This window comes from Falco cherrug, chromosome 12 (assembly GCF_023634085.1).
Source record: "Falco cherrug isolate bFalChe1 chromosome 12, bFalChe1.pri, whole genome shotgun sequence".
NCBI lineage: Eukaryota > Metazoa > Chordata > Aves > Falconiformes > Falconidae > Falco > Falco cherrug.
This window is the reverse complement of record NC_073708.1, coordinates 29,516,038-29,530,793: the sequence shown is the minus strand read 5'-3', so window position 1 is coordinate 29,530,793 and position 14,756 is coordinate 29,516,038. Positions and strand designations below refer to the sequence as shown.

Below are 14,756 nucleotides of genomic sequence, written 5' to 3'. Positions count from 1 at the left end.
GAGTGGCTGGCTGTCTCACGAGCTGTCAGGACCTTTTCAGTTTTCTAAAACCTTGTTAATTAAAAAAGCAAGAGACAAATCCCTTGTGGTGTTAGCCCTGTAGAGCTGCTGTCCCTGGCACTGGTGGCCACCCACCGCCATCCCCTGCCTGTGCCCAGCTGCCTGCTCAGGTCCCTGTGAACCTCCAGCCCCCATCCTGGGTAGGTGTCAGAGAGCCTGGGGTGTCCCCTGCTTCTAACACGTCCCCAGCACCAGGCTGGCAGCGCCGTGAGGCAAAGGGCTGCTGCTCCTGCCCTTGCTGCAGGGCTGCTGGATTTTGGCAATACTGCAGCAGGTGGCATCCCACTGGACCAGCCTGATAGCAAGTGATTAATAAAATTGGATGCATTGTTAGTAGTTTTTAAGAACGAATGAGTTGTTGATGGTTAATTCAAGATACAAGCATTTCTGTATGTCCTGCTAAGCGTTTCCTTTAGCAGCAGCAGGTTCTTTGTTGAAAAGCCCCACCACGAGCTGAAGGGGCCGTTCACCACAAGCGGCACCAATTAGGGGAAAGGTAATTCTGGCAGGGGGAGATTGTGACCCCCGACTCAAGACACCCCCTGACTCAAGAAGCAGCTGAGCCTGAGCACGTAACGTGAGCCGCGAGAGGGTTACTTGACAAACAGGAATTCAGACAAACAATATTAAGTGATGAGGGAATTATGCAGCTGGTAACCAAGGGGGCTGATGCTTTTGCGTACCGAAATGTACAAACAAGGGGAACTGCGGGCAACCGGTGCGCGACGGGCCGCTCTGCAGAGGGCCGCAGCGCGGGGACAGGACCAGCCTGCGGGCCCAGCGGTGTGCCCCGCTCCCTGCCCCGCCCGCAGGCACCCACCCGCTCTCACGCGTCCACCCGCTGGAGCCTAGCACACCCACGGGTGCCCCGAGTCGGGAACCCGTCGACGCCCCCGCTACTGCCAGGCCCCGCTGCTACCAGGCCGCGCTGCCCCGCCGGCGGAACCATAGAGCCGCGGCCTGCCCCGCCCGCGGGCGGCGCCACGCCGCACCAACTTCCGGCTTCCGGCGGGCGGCGGGGGAGGTCCCGCACGTGACAGGAGGCGGTGGTTTCTATTGGCTGGTGGCGGCGGGGCGGGGCGTGCGCGTGGTGGCGCGCGGCGGTGCCGGTGTGCGGGGTCCCCGTGAGGTCCCGGGGCGTGCACGGCCGGGCGCGCGGGCAGGGCGCGCGTGGGGCGCCGGGGCCGCCCCGCGCAGGGGGTGGGCGCACCCCGCCGGCCGCGGGTGGGCAGGGGCAGCCCCCGTCTCGCAGGCAGCGCTCCCCCCCTGCGCCGCCCCGCCGCGGGCCCCGGGCCCCCTCTCGGCACCGCCATGGAGGCCCTGCTGCGGAGGTGGGGGCTCCCGGCGCTGAGGGCCCGGCGGCAGGGCTGCAGGCTGCGGCACGGCGCCTCGGGCAGGGCGAGGCGGCTGCTGTTCTCGCAGCTGTTCCAGCCCCGCAACCTGCAGGCGGGCGGCGAGGCGGGGTGGGACGGCAGGCCCGGGGAGCCCACCTGCCGGAGCCAGAAGCTGATGCTGCAAGCGGGGCTCATTCACCCCGCCAGCCCCGGCTGCTACTGCTACCTGCCGCCCACCGTCCGCGCCATGGAGAAGCTCATCAAGGTGATGGATGAGGAGATGCAGGCCGTGGGGGGGCAGAAGCTGAACGTGCCCAGCCTGAGCTCGGCGGAGCTGTGGCGAGCTAGCGGCCGCTGGGAGCAGATGGGACCGGAGCTCTTCCGGCTGGTGGACAGGCATGGCAAGGGCTACTGCCTGGGCCCGACGCACGAGGAGGTGGTGACGGAGCTGGTGGCTGCTCAGAGCAACCTGTCCTACAAGCAGCTCCCACTGCGTCTCTACCAGGTAACCAGGAAGTTTCGGGATGAGCCCAAGCCCCGCTTCGGCTTGCTGCGCAGCCGGGAGTTTTACATGAAGGACATGTACACCTTCGATGCCTCCAAAGAGGCAGCTCAGCACACCTATGACCTGGTGTGTGACGCCTACTGCAGCCTCTTCGACCGCCTGGGCCTTCCCTTTGTCAAAGTGCAGGCAGCCACGGGCAGCATTGGCGGCACCGTGTCCCACGAGTTCCAGCTTCCGGCAGACATCGGTGAGGACAGGCTGGTGCTGTGCCCTGACGGACATTTTGCAGCCAATGTGGAAACGTTAAACAAGGAGCAAACGTCTTGCCCCACATGTGGGGAAAAACTCACCCAGACCAGAGGGATCGAAGTGGGGCATACGTTTTATCTGGGCACCAAGTACTCCTCAGTCTCCAACGCTGTCTTCTACTCCCCACAAAACAAACTCCAGCTGGCAGAAATGGGTTGCTATGGCCTGGGTGTCACTCGCATCCTGGCGGCCTCCATCGAGGTGCTCTCTACAGACGACAGCATCCGCTGGCCGAGCCTCATAACACCCTACCAGCTCTGCTTCATTCCCCCTAAGAGAGGCAGCGAGGAAGAGGAGGAGGGAGCCATGCTGCTCGAGCAGCTGTACGAAGACCTCGCTGAAGTGCTGCCCCACCTCACTGGCGACTCAGTGCTGGATGATAGGACACAGCTGACCATTGGCAAAAGGCTAAAGGACGCCAACAAGCTGGGTTATCCCTATGTGGTCATAGCTGGGAAGAGGGTTTGCGAGGACCCCCCGGTCTTTGAGGTTTGGAATCAGAACACCAGTGAGGTTTTGTTCCTCACCAAGGAAGGTGTCATTGAGTTGCTGAGTAAAGTGCAAGTCCTTTAAAATTGCCATCTCTGAGTCTCTCATGATTGCTGCACTAATCTGAACAGCCCTGGTTCCTTTTCAAGGGTGTGCAGGTTGTCAGCAACGGTTCTGGGTCAGTGGAGCTGAATCCAGCTCATGTCAGAGCTGGCCACAGTATCTTGCAACCACGCTGGGTGCTGGGGTTGACCTGGGGTCAGTCCACATTCTCCCACAGAGCTGGGGCTTCTTATCCCTCTGGCTACCAGCCCCTACAAGCAGCTTTTACCAGCATGTGTGGCCTCGTGCAGCTGTGGGAGCGCTGGCAGGATCAGCCCCTCATGGCCCAGTTTGGGCAGACAGGCTGGCGACAGTCTATGTCAAGCACATGCAACAGCTTAGGCTGCAGGAGCAGGGATGGGAGGGCTTCCCTCAGCCTTTTCAGGTGCTAAGTTCTCAGCATGAGGAATTTTAAGAGGGAGAGAAAGGAAGGCGCCTTTTCTCTATTTGCATCTTCTCTTTGGAGACACCCAAGCTCCGTGGTAGAGGTTCATCTTAATTAAAGCAAAATGTTGAACTCTAGAGCCTTGCTCACCTTGAAAATGCCACAGTGCTGCAAATCTACAGGAACTGAGGTGAAGAATGGTGTTGGGCACCCTCCCCCCCTTCCTGCAGCTGGTGAGATGCCTGGATCTGCTGGCCTTGGGTGGCGACGCAGGTTTTGGGGACACAGCCTCAGAGCGGTAGAAAATCTTTGCAAAATACTTAACAAGGAAACATGAAATCTGGGGACCTGCAAAGCCTGGGTGTGAAAATGTCCAGGCCATGTTGTTGCTTATAAGCTGTAAGTAACCCTGCCCCACAGGGTGGTGGCATCCTACCTGTACGTGCCGCTGCAGTGTGGGGTCATCGGGCTGGGCCCGGGGCTCCTGTGAGGAACAGCTTGCCGCTTTCCCAGCGGCACTGACAGGTGCCATCGCCCTACAAGCGTCCCCTGGACAGGGAGCTCCTTGGAGGGTGTCGCCCAGCCCTGTGCCAGCTCCTGGGTCCGAGAGGCGAACACGAGCAGCAGTGGTGCCAGTCGTGTAGGGCTCTGTGGCAGACCCACGCTCACCACATGCTCCTGGACCAGAGGAGGCCACCTAGTCTTTCTCCCCGTCCCAGGCAGGATCAGTCCCATTTGCCATCCCCATGTGCCACCAAAACCTGAGGCTGAAACCTGAGGCGGAAAGCGGGCCTGGGGGCGCTGGGGCCGGGCCTGAGGCGGGGGCCGGGCCTGGGAGCTCTGGGGCCGGGCCTGGGGGCGGTGGGGCCGGGCCTGGGAGCGCTGGGGCCGGGCCTGGGAGCGCTGGGGCCGGGCCTGGGGGCGGTGGGGCCGGGCCTGGGAGCGCTGGGGCCGGGCCTGGGAGCGCTGGGGCCGGGCCTGGGAGCGCTGGGGCCGGGCCTGGGAGCGCTGGGGCCGGGCCTGAGGCGGGGGCCGGGCCTGGGGGCGCGGGGGCCGGGCCTGGGAGCGGTGGGGCCGGGCCTGAGGCGGGGGCCGGGCCTGGGAGCGGTGGGGCCGGGCCTGAGGGGGGGGGGCCGGGCCTGGGAGCGCTGGGGCCGGGCCTGAGGCGGGGGCCGGGCCTGGGGCGCTGGGGCCGGGCCTGGGGGCGCTGGGGCCGGGCCTGAGGCGGGGCGGTCGGGAGGAAGACCGGCGGGGCGGCATGGCGGAGGCCGGGCCGGGCGGCGGAACGCCGAGGTACCGGGGCGCTCTCCAGCCCGACACGTGGGAGCAGGTGAGGCGGCGGGGCCGGGGGTGCGGGGGGCCGGGCGGGCAGGGCTGAGGAGGGTGTGTGCTCCCCCGCAGGAGCTGGAGGCCATCCCCATGTTCATGAAGCGGTGCCCGGCAGAGATCGACGCGGCGCGGCAGCCGGAGCTGGCCTGTCTGCAGTCCCTCCTCTTCGACGAGGATCAGGGCCCCGCAGGTGGGCAGCCGGGGCTGGGCGGGGGGGGGCTGCCGGGTTGCGCCCCCCGGCCCGGCCGGGGAGAGAGCTTGAGGTGGCCGTGGGGCACCGGGGAGCTGTGCCCCCCCCCCCCCCTCCCGCTCATGCCCTGTCCTCCCTTTCCGTCCCCTGCAGAGCTGGCCAGGATGTACAAAAACGAAGGGAACGAGTACTTCAGGGAGAGGGACTACAGGAGAGCCGTCATCGCCTACACCGAGGGGCTGAAGAAGAAGTGTGAGGACCCAGAGCTGAATGCCGTGCTGCACACAAACCGAGGGGCTGCACATTTCTACCTGGGTAACAACCTGCACCATCCTGCCTCAGACAGAGCTGGGAAGGGGGGCTCTGCCACCCAGAATTGCTTTTTCTCCCCGTTTTGGGTTTTCTTTTTCTTAACTTTTTTTGTGATACAGCATACTAATGGCTTATGCATGAGAAAAAGACACCTTGAACTCTGAAGGCCTGGCTCACTTCAGAGCAGGGCTGCACACAGGGTTTGTGGTTTGTTCGCTGCACTTGTTACCTGCTGCTCAAGCCTTGGCTCCAGAAGAGGGCAAAACTTTTTTTTTAGAATCACAGAATAGTTTGGGTTAAAGGGACCTTTGAAGGCCATCTAACGCAACCCCCCTGTAATGAGCAGGGACATCTTCAACTAGATCAGGTTGCTCAGAGCCCCATCCAACCTGGCCTTGAATGTTTCCAAGGTTGGAACATCTACCACCTCTCTGGGCAACCTGTGCCAGTGTTTCACCACCCTCATTGTAAAAAAATTTGTATCTAGTCTAAATCTACCCTCTTTTAGTTTAAAACAATGGTTTGTTCTATCACAACAGGCCCTGATAAAAAGTTTGTCCCCATCTTTCTTATAAGCTTCCTTTAAGCTGAAGGGCTGCGGTAAGGTCTCCCCAATGCCTTCTCTTCTCCAGGCTAAATAACCGCAACTCTCAGCCTTTTCTCACAGGAGAAGTACTGTGGCCCCCTGATCATTTTTGTGGCCTCGTCTGGGCCTGCTCCAACAGGTCAGTGTCTTTCCTGTGCTGAGTGCTCCAGACTGGATGCAGCGCTCCAGGTGGAGTCTGGCCAGAGCGGAGCAGAGGGGCAGAATCATCTCCCTCGCCCTGCTGGCCACGCTGCTTTTGATGCAGCCCGGGATACAATTGGCCTTCTGGGCTGCGAGCACACATTGCTCATCCAGCTTTTCATCCACCAGTACCCCCAAGCCCTTCTCGGCAGGGCTGCTCTCAGTCCCTTCATCTCCCAGCCTGTACTGATATTAGGGGTTGACCCTAACCAGGTGCAGGACCCTGGCCTTGGCCTTCTTGATCATTATGAGGTTCACACGGGCCCACTTCTGGAGCTTGTCTAGGTCCCTGAGGCGTGTGTCAGCTGCACCACTCAGCTTGGTGTCGTCTATGAACTTGCTGAGGGTGCACTCGATCCCACTGTCTGTGCCACTGATGAAGATATCAAACAGTGGACACTGAGCTATTGACCACTACCATCGGGATGTGTCCATCCAACCAGTTCCTCATCCACTGAATAGTCCACCCACCAAATCTGTATCTCTCCAGTTTAGGGAGAAGGATGTTGTCGGGTACTGTGTTAAAAGCCACGATAGATGCCGTGTCAGAAGTTCAGATAGGTGCCATCCATAGCTCTTCCCTTGTCCACTGATGTAGTTACTCCATCATAGAAGGCCACTAGGCTGCTCAGGCAGGACTTGCCCTTGATGAATATATGCTGGCTGTCTTGAATCACCTCCCCATCCTCCATATATCTTAGCGTAGCTTCTAGGAGGATCTGTTCCATGATCTTCCTAGACACAGAGGTGAGGCTGACAGGGCAGAAGTTTCCAGGGTCCTCCTTTCTACCCTTTTTAAAGATGAGTACAATGTTTCCCTTTTTCACCAGGGACTTCACCTGACTGCCATGACTTTTCAAATACCATGGAGAGTGGCTTGGCAGCTATGTCAGCCAATTCCTTCGGGACTCTGGGATGCAAGGTCCCATAGACTTACGTATGTTCATGTTCCTCAAGTGGTCACAAATATGATCTTCTCTTACAGTGGGAGGGACTTTGCTCCCCCAGTCCCTGCTTTGCGGTCCATCCACTCGAGAGGTGTGGGAAGAGAGATTGCCAGTGGAGACTGAGGCAAAAAAGTTGTGTTGTACCTTAGCCTTCTCCTCATCTGTTGTTACCAGTTTGTCAGTCTTGCTCATGGCGGGGTAGGAGGGCAGTACACTTTCCCTGACCTTCCTTTTCTGGCTGACATACCTGTAGAAGCCCCTCTTGTTAGTTTTCTTTGCATCCCTTGCCAAGTTCAGCTCCATACGTGCCTAGGCCTTCCTGACCCCATCTCCACACAATCAGGTAGCATCCCTATACTCTTCCCAGGATCCTGTCCCTGCTTCCACTGCCTGTGCATTTTCTTCTTGCCCTTTAGTTTGACCAGCAGGTCTCAACTCATCCATGCCAGTCTTTTGCCTTCCTTTCCTGATTTCTTACACCTGGGGACCGAGAGCTCTTGTGCTTATGGAAAGCATCCTTAAAGATCTGCCAGCTCTGTTTTGCGCTGTTGTCACTGCGGTCAGTTTCCCAGGGGATCCTATTGACTAACTCCTTGAAAAACTGGAATTTTGCTTTCCTAAAATTCAGGGTCCTGAATTCACTCTTTGCCTGACCCATATTCCTCAGGACTGCAAACTCCACCAGTGCATGAATACTGCAGCCCAGGCTGCCTCCAATCCACGTCACCAATTAGCGCACTTGCCTTGGTGACCAACAGGTCCGGTATCGCACTCCCTTTGGTAGGGCTGATGCTGAACAAATTCATAGTGTGACTGGAAGTACAGGGGGATGCCCTGAGCTCAAAAATCTGTTGAAGCAACACATTTTATCACTTTCCTGGCCATGTCCTCCTCAAGCTACCACCCATTCCACCAACAGCACCTGCACAGCAGGGGGGTTGTTCTTGGCCTTTTAATGCCTTTGTGTTTTGCAGCTGGGAGATGGTTTGCTCACAGTCATGTTACTCTCCTGTATGGTTGATTCCTGTCCTTTCACTTCTTGCTCTTAGTTTGCCCTTTCTTCCTCCACTTGCCTCACAGTGACCGTAGAAACAGTGAATTATAGAGTCTCCATGTAAGCTGTTTTGTCACCTTGGGGTCTGGTTGGATTTTAAATGTAAGTGAAAGGTTCTGAGCAGTTCTGCTTGCTTTATAGGTAACTACCGTTCTGCCCTCAATGATGCCATCCAAGCAAAAAAGCTAAAGCCCACTCATCTCAAAGCAATCGTAAGAGGTGAGAGTTAAAGCACATGTTACTGTATGGAATACAAGGAACATTGTTTCAAAACAGCTTTGCACATGTTAGCTTTACTTCTGCTGTTATTGTTACAGGCCCTGGAACAGACTGTTGTTAGATGTTGCTTTGTTTCGCTGGATATTTCTGTGTGTTAAATAACAGTGTTTATAAACCTTAAATTAATGTGAGTGGCATCATACTTTTGGTTTTGGGCAACATTTGTTTCAGAAAAGTAAAGCCGTTACTGTAAGAGTTCTTTTCCCTTGTTTTGTTATTGCTGTTTCTTCCCAAAACAGAGCTCTGCATTTTCCTTTGGATTTTCAGTCAAAACACTATCCTCTTGCTCTTTGTTCCTCAGGTTCTGTATCTGTCAAAGAGGCATAGGACCGGTTTCTGTACAGAGCAGCATAACTTTTGCTATTTTCCACAGTACTGGTTTTTGGGGGTTGTTGTTTTTGGTTTTTTTTCCCCCCAGCATTTCTCACTCCATGAAACTCACCGCTTTATTTTTCCTTACAAGACAAGTACTGAAATGGTAATTATAATGATAAATTTTTGCTTGTAACAGGCACTTCTAGCATCATTCTGCTGATTTCTGTGACTAGATGAGCAAATGATACAAGAACTGCTGAAATATTTTAGATTTTATTCTCAGCTGACCTGCTGGAAGTCTACAAATGAATGTGACCATGCCAGACAATAAATAGCTTGTGCCTGTGTGTGTGCCTCTTGAAAGCAGTAGGGCTAATTCTGTCTTTATAACCACCACCTTGTGCAGTAGTTGTATCCTGACTCTAATACTAGAAACTTAAAATCTTAATCCTTCCAGGAGCTCTCTGTCACATGGAGCTAAAGAATTTCTCAGAAGCAATAGCATGGTGTGAGGAGGGCTTGCAAATAGATTCAAAAGAGAAAAAGCTTGTGGAAGTGAGAGCTAAAGCTGACAAATTAAAGGTAAATATGAAGGCATTCTAGCATCTGCAATGCTTGTTGCCTGCTTTGTGTCAAGAAGCACTTCGGGATCCTTGGTTGAAGAGTGCTCCGTGCAAGTTTCTGTGTAGTAGAATATCCCTAAACAGAACTGAGTGGTGGTTCTGTGTCATGTGTGTTGTTGATGTGTAGGGGAAAAGGCTGGAGGGACCCTTCTGGAGATCTGAACTGATTTCTCCACTCGCTGGCAGGGTAGAGCAGTGGTGGGCATTGACTTGCTGTGTGTGACCATGGTGCAACCTTTTCTTACATGTAGCGAGCTGAGGAGCGGGATGCAAGGAAAGCAAAGGTGATGGAGAAGAAGGAACAGTGTCAAAAGGAAATTCTGCTTGCAGCAATAAAGGTAGGTCAGTGAGGGGGTTTGGTTTTGTGTGGTTTATTTTGGTGGTGTTTTTTAAGAGCTTTCTAGTTTCTGTCTCAGAGGTTGTTCTCATATGCAGGCTTTTGAGGGCTAGAGCCAAAATACTGACTTAAAATCATGGTTCTCCTTATCTGCATGGCTCTAGCCCCAGCTCCCAGGTTTGCATATTCCAGGTAACAACCAATGCAAAATACAAACCCAGAGTTAGGAGAAGGACTCAGCATCCAAGAGAGTGCTCTGGCTGCTGGGCTGTAGCATCACACTGGCCCAGTGAACATTGCTTTCTTTGCTGCCGATGGGCATTACTTCAGTGGAAGGATAGAAGGACACCACCCAGTAGGGTAGAGAAGGGAATCAATCCTGGATCCTCTCCTTCTTTGGCAAATGTTTGGGCTACATTAAAATATGTTGGGCTATTAAGTAAAGTCGGATCTCCTCTTCTGCCATTGTCTTTCCGAAGAACAAGAGTGAGCTTTCTTCAGTTCTCTGAAAAAGTGAATGTTCTCAGGAACTGGTGCACATAGTTGCACCCTGAAGTTATGCCTGCTAGGTCCCAAAGAACTGGATTTCAGATGCATCCCTTTCCCCGCATGCTCGCAGTCTCTTCTCTCAGCATGCAGGCTCCACTGGTTTCCCGTCTCTCCTCAACCATTTTATGAGGAGTCTGGGTGTCTGACTGAGGTTCTGGATTCTACTGGCTAGACAAGTCACCTGAACCTGATACTGCAGGAAGGCTTTTGATGGCATATTTAAGATCTGATTCATTAATAAGAATGACACTATTTGACCTTTTACTAACTGCTAATTTTTTGCTCTTATTCTCCCCACCATGCCTGTTTATTTTTTGGTTTCTTTGGGGTTTTTTTTCTTCCTCTCCTCCAGGAAAGAAATATCAAGCTGGCTCTCAAGCCTTCAAATGAAGAAGAGGAAATATCAGGTGGCTTGGCTGAGATATCTTTAGATGGTTTCCACTCTGACAATGCCACAGAGGCAAAGGTGCACTTAGATGCTGATGGTAACTTGAACTGGCCTGTCCTCTTTCTGTACCCTGAGCACGAGCAAACAGATTTCATTGTGGCTTTTCATGAGAACTCCAGGTAAATGCAGTGTCAGCAGAATTCTTGCATAAGGGAGATGCTTGAGTAGATGAGAACAGACAGCAAGTGAAGCACTTCCATGCTAATGAAGTAGTTGCAGATTTGTCATCTTATAGCTGACCCTGCTTTTGCGCAGGAGGTTGCACTAAATGACCTCCTGACGTCCTTTCCAACCTAAATTGTTCTGTGATTTGCGAATGCTGCTTTAAAATATGAGGGCCAAAATTTTGATGTTACATAAATTTATAGCACAGAGAAACACATCATATTCAGCCAGTGTGATTAAAGGGGCTTGCAGTGCAAGCTTAGACCAGTAGCCAGCAATACCTGGGACCTATTCTGCATGCATAGATTTTGGAGGTTCATTAAGGTGCTGTTTTGAAACCCTCGAAATATATGGTCTCAGAGAGAAGATTAAACTTAAAAATTATAATAAGCTCCCAAAAGAGACCTCTCGTAACCACCAGTGACCCCATAGGTTTCCTTAGGGCTTACAGCAGGCCGGACTGAAGTGCTGCAGACTTGTCAGACTATAAGCAAGTGTCTGGCGAGGTGGGGATTCCACTTTTCTTGATGTTAACTACAGTTTCCGTTCTTGTAATGTTGAACAAACTTGGAATTTGTAAGGGTTTTTTTGTGTGGAGATACCTGTTTCTCAGACCTGCTAATAAGTTTAAGACTGAAAATCACAGCACAAGCAGATTGTGGTTCTTATGAGATAGTGTTCACTACGCCTTTTCATGACCAAAGGAGGGTTCTTAGAACAGGCTGGCCACCAACACTCCTGAGGTACCAAAATAATCAAGGCTCTGACACACAAGCATATTCTCAGCACTCTGATCTGGTGAAGTGTAGTGCTAATGGGACTGTGCAGAAGCAAAATTTTAGACAATATGTAGGGTGTTTATTTTGACATCTTTTTCAGTGTGAAAATGAAAAGTTAATCTGCTGTTGCACTGCTGAAGTTTGAAACCAATAGCATGAGCTACAACAGGGCCTTGGTCTGATTGCGAAAGCAATGAGTTTGAAAGAAAGAAGCTATTAGTGATCAAAACTTATTTTTAAGTCTGTTGGCTAATTTGCTGATGTATTTTTACCATCGTTCAAATGCAACTGTACGAATTATTGAAACTGAACACTTTGTGTAAGCTAACTGAGTGTATTTTGGCTTTTAGGTTTATTGATCATTTAATGGTGATGTTTGCTGAGTTACCTCCTTGGGACTTAGAAAGAAAATACCTTCCCTGTGATCTTGAGGTGAGAAGTTTGACTTTCCTTCTATTTCAGGGTTGTTGTGGGTTTTTTTCTTGAGTGAGTGTATGCAAGCAATGGCATCGTTACCTGTTTACCATACTTGGATGTGAAATAAGGATCTGGAGAGCTACATTCACTAATAAACTCAAACATTTTCCAGATGTGCTGACATGGACACAGAATTCATTAATGAAATGAAAGTTCTTTTGTCTTCCACTTACGTTGTATCTGATAGCAGGTATTTATAGATATAGCTTAGATTCTCATCTTTGTAATGGTAATTGAGATTTAGACCATCAAGCTGGTAGGCTGCCTGCTTTTTTAACTGCATTGTGAAGTTGCTCAATACGAACGAGAAAACATTACTAAAAAATAGGTGATTTTCAGAACTTACTGGAGGTACTTAAGCACCTAATCCCATCAAGACAATATATGTCCGTTAAGGCTTTAGCGAAGGTGGGATGCAAGTTGGCTGTGGCTGCAGTAGGTTGAGAATTTTTCAGAAATTGTACGTGGAGGGATATAGATGTTTATTTTTCATTTTCCACTTCAGTGTCGCATGTGCCAGGTGACAGCACAACCCTTAGTGCAGTGAGAAGATAGGTCCAAAAGGACAGTGGCTGTGTACTTTACCAGATTAAAAACTGAGATTATAGCTCTGTGTGTATGTACAGTCTAACACAGTTGCTGGATATGAATCTGTTAGATCTACTCTGTTTTGTTCAGGTATCTTTAAACCAACTCAGTTTAGCTGATACCATTACTGCGTTTCACCTCGTAAAAAGCAGCCTGTAGATTTGGATTGCTTCTCTGTAAGGCAGAAGAGCAGCCAGTGTATTTTGCCTTCCTGCTGCCACTGACATGAGAAGCTAAGCTGGTTTGTACAGGGACAAACTTGGAATTTACACAAAACAGTTTCTACATTGCTGAAGCTAGCAGCTGACACAGTCGGGTCAAGCTACAGAAGTTTGATAAACGCCTAGTTGATATATAGTGTGCTGTTACGGGGCTTTCAACAGCTCAGTAGTTGGCTTTCATGTACCTTTTAGGTGTTTAATAACCCTCCAGAATTTTTTTCAGCTCTATTTTGAAGATGAAGAAAGAGCAGCAATGTACCAGCTGAACCCAGAACACACGTTGCTACAAGTGCTGCAGCACGAAAGGTAAGGCTATACCTGTTCATGTCCAGAGAGAACACGAAGGCAAAAAGTATGGGCTTTGGGCTTTAAGTGCAGTTTGTTTTCTGATTTCATAGTCCTAACTCTTCTCTGGTTTAATAGTCCTAACTCTTGAAGGTGTAAAGCAGTCAGACTGCATGGATTTTGTGCCTGGTTTTAGTGACATGTATTTTTTTCCCCAAAAAAATGAATAACTCTTTCCAAGACTGGATGGAGATGGGGAGGGGAGTTGGGCTACACACAAACAGCAGCACAAAAGGGCTGTTTCAGATCCCATCTACACAGTACTACTTTTTTTTTTTAAAAAAAGCAGCAGCATATAAAGCAAGCATGTTGAAGGTTAACAATGCTCTCACTGTTAATAATGCCGCATGAGCAGCCCCCAACACAGCATGCAGCATAGTTTCACTCTGAAACTGACTTTAAAGTGTTGTGCAGTTATTTAGAGAGAAGAATTTGCTGTTTGTGAAGCCAAAATGTTACTGTAAAGCCTGTGCTGTTCACTTGCACCATGTTGTAGCTAGCTGGAGAAAGCCTGCTGCACAGTGCTGGTGGCTTGGTCTGTGACAGTGGGGGCAGAGCTCTAGGTCCACTGCTGCGGGCTGTGTCTGAACTGTCACTCCATAAAACTCAGCAGCGTGCATAAGCCCTCAGATTTCAGGCTGTAAGGGCAGTTGCAAAAGAAACCTCCTTCCAGAGGGAGAATAACAGCTGTTTTAATTAGAAGTAGCTGTTGGGAGAAGAGTTGATTCATAAAACGCTCCTCTTCGGATGTGTGTAGCCCTGGCTCCAAAAGGCTCTGCTAATCAGCAAAAAAGCTTGTCACTGGCCTCTGGGAGGTCAGTCAGTCTCTGTGGAGCTGGGCAGAAGTCACTCACTTTGCATGACACTTGACCAGCTACAGGGAAGCCAAAGGATTCCTTTTAATCTTTGCAGGTATTTTGTAAAAGCTGGGACTCCAACAGTTTTGGCATTTGTAAAGTCTTCTCCTTTCTCTAAGAAGTACTTCTCTGGCAAGAAAGTGCATCGACTATAATGAGCAAAAACCAAACGAGGAATCCTGTGCAAGAGGCTGCTGGTTATCTCAGCTACAGACTGCAAACTTCTGCTTGAACAAAAATACCTTGCACACTTCAGGGGAGAAATAATCCTGGCACATGGGGAAACTTCCAGGAAGGCAGCATAGGAGAATGAAGGGTTTACAAGAGGAGATTATTTGTTTAAAAAGAAATCCAGCTGGCTTGCAGAAGGTCTCCTCTATGATAGGCTGCATGTGGTTTTGAAATAAACCTGAAGCAGTGCCAAAGACTGGCTGCAGTTGAAGCAGCAGCAGCTGGGAATGTACTTACCTGTGAAAAATCACTGATTTCCTTGGAGGTGGGCTGTAGTTGCTGGGGTTTAACAGCAGTGGTCTGGGGAGATACCTGCCTGTTGCAGCAGGATGGATGCAGTCAGATTCCTGCCTGGGATTAAGCAGCTGCTCTTTTTTCACCACTTGGCTCTGCTGCTGGCCAGGGTAAAGCAGAGCTCTTTGTTCAGAGCAGTATGTTTTACTGACCCTTTTTGCTACCTTTACTGATTATCCTATACAACCTGGAAATAAACATGTCTATTTTAAGTAGACTGACTTCTGCCTAATAAATGAGACAATAATTTTTCTCACCTCATGAAATACTACAAGGGAATGACAAACAGTAATTCTAAACCCAAACATAACAACCTTATCCATTACACTAACCAGTACAGTCAACATACAGGGTCTTCTGGACTTCTGTATTAGCTTTCAGCACTTAATTAAAAGTAATTCTAAATCTCTCATTTCTTTCTCTTCTGCAATCTCTCCGTGACTGC

General features: G+C 51.1%; 2 protein-coding genes across 2 annotated transcripts; both read left to right on the top strand.

Annotated features, from left to right (window-relative positions):
• The first annotated feature begins 1,150 nt into the window (after window positions 1-1,150).
• Window positions 1,151-2,787, top strand: PARS2 (prolyl-tRNA synthetase 2, mitochondrial). Its single transcript, XM_027806965.2, has one exon. The coding sequence runs from the start codon at window positions 1,372-1,374 to the stop codon at window positions 2,779-2,781; it is 1,410 nt and encodes a 469-aa protein (XP_027662766.2). The 5' UTR covers window positions 1,151-1,371; the 3' UTR covers window positions 2,782-2,787.
• A 1,592-nt stretch (window positions 2,788-4,379) lies between these two features.
• TTC4 (tetratricopeptide repeat domain 4) lies at window positions 4,380-14,526 on the top strand. Its single transcript, XM_055725000.1, has 10 exons — window positions 4,380-4,514; window positions 4,586-4,703; window positions 4,857-5,018; window positions 7,945-8,022; window positions 8,855-8,979; window positions 9,272-9,358; window positions 10,259-10,473; window positions 11,649-11,730; window positions 12,808-12,890; window positions 13,842-14,526. Exons 1-10 carry the CDS (start codon window positions 4,443-4,445, stop codon window positions 13,939-13,941), a joined length of 1,122 nt encoding a protein of 373 aa, XP_055580975.1. The 5' UTR covers window positions 4,380-4,442; the 3' UTR covers window positions 13,942-14,526.
• Window positions 14,527-14,756: the final 230 nt, after the last annotated feature.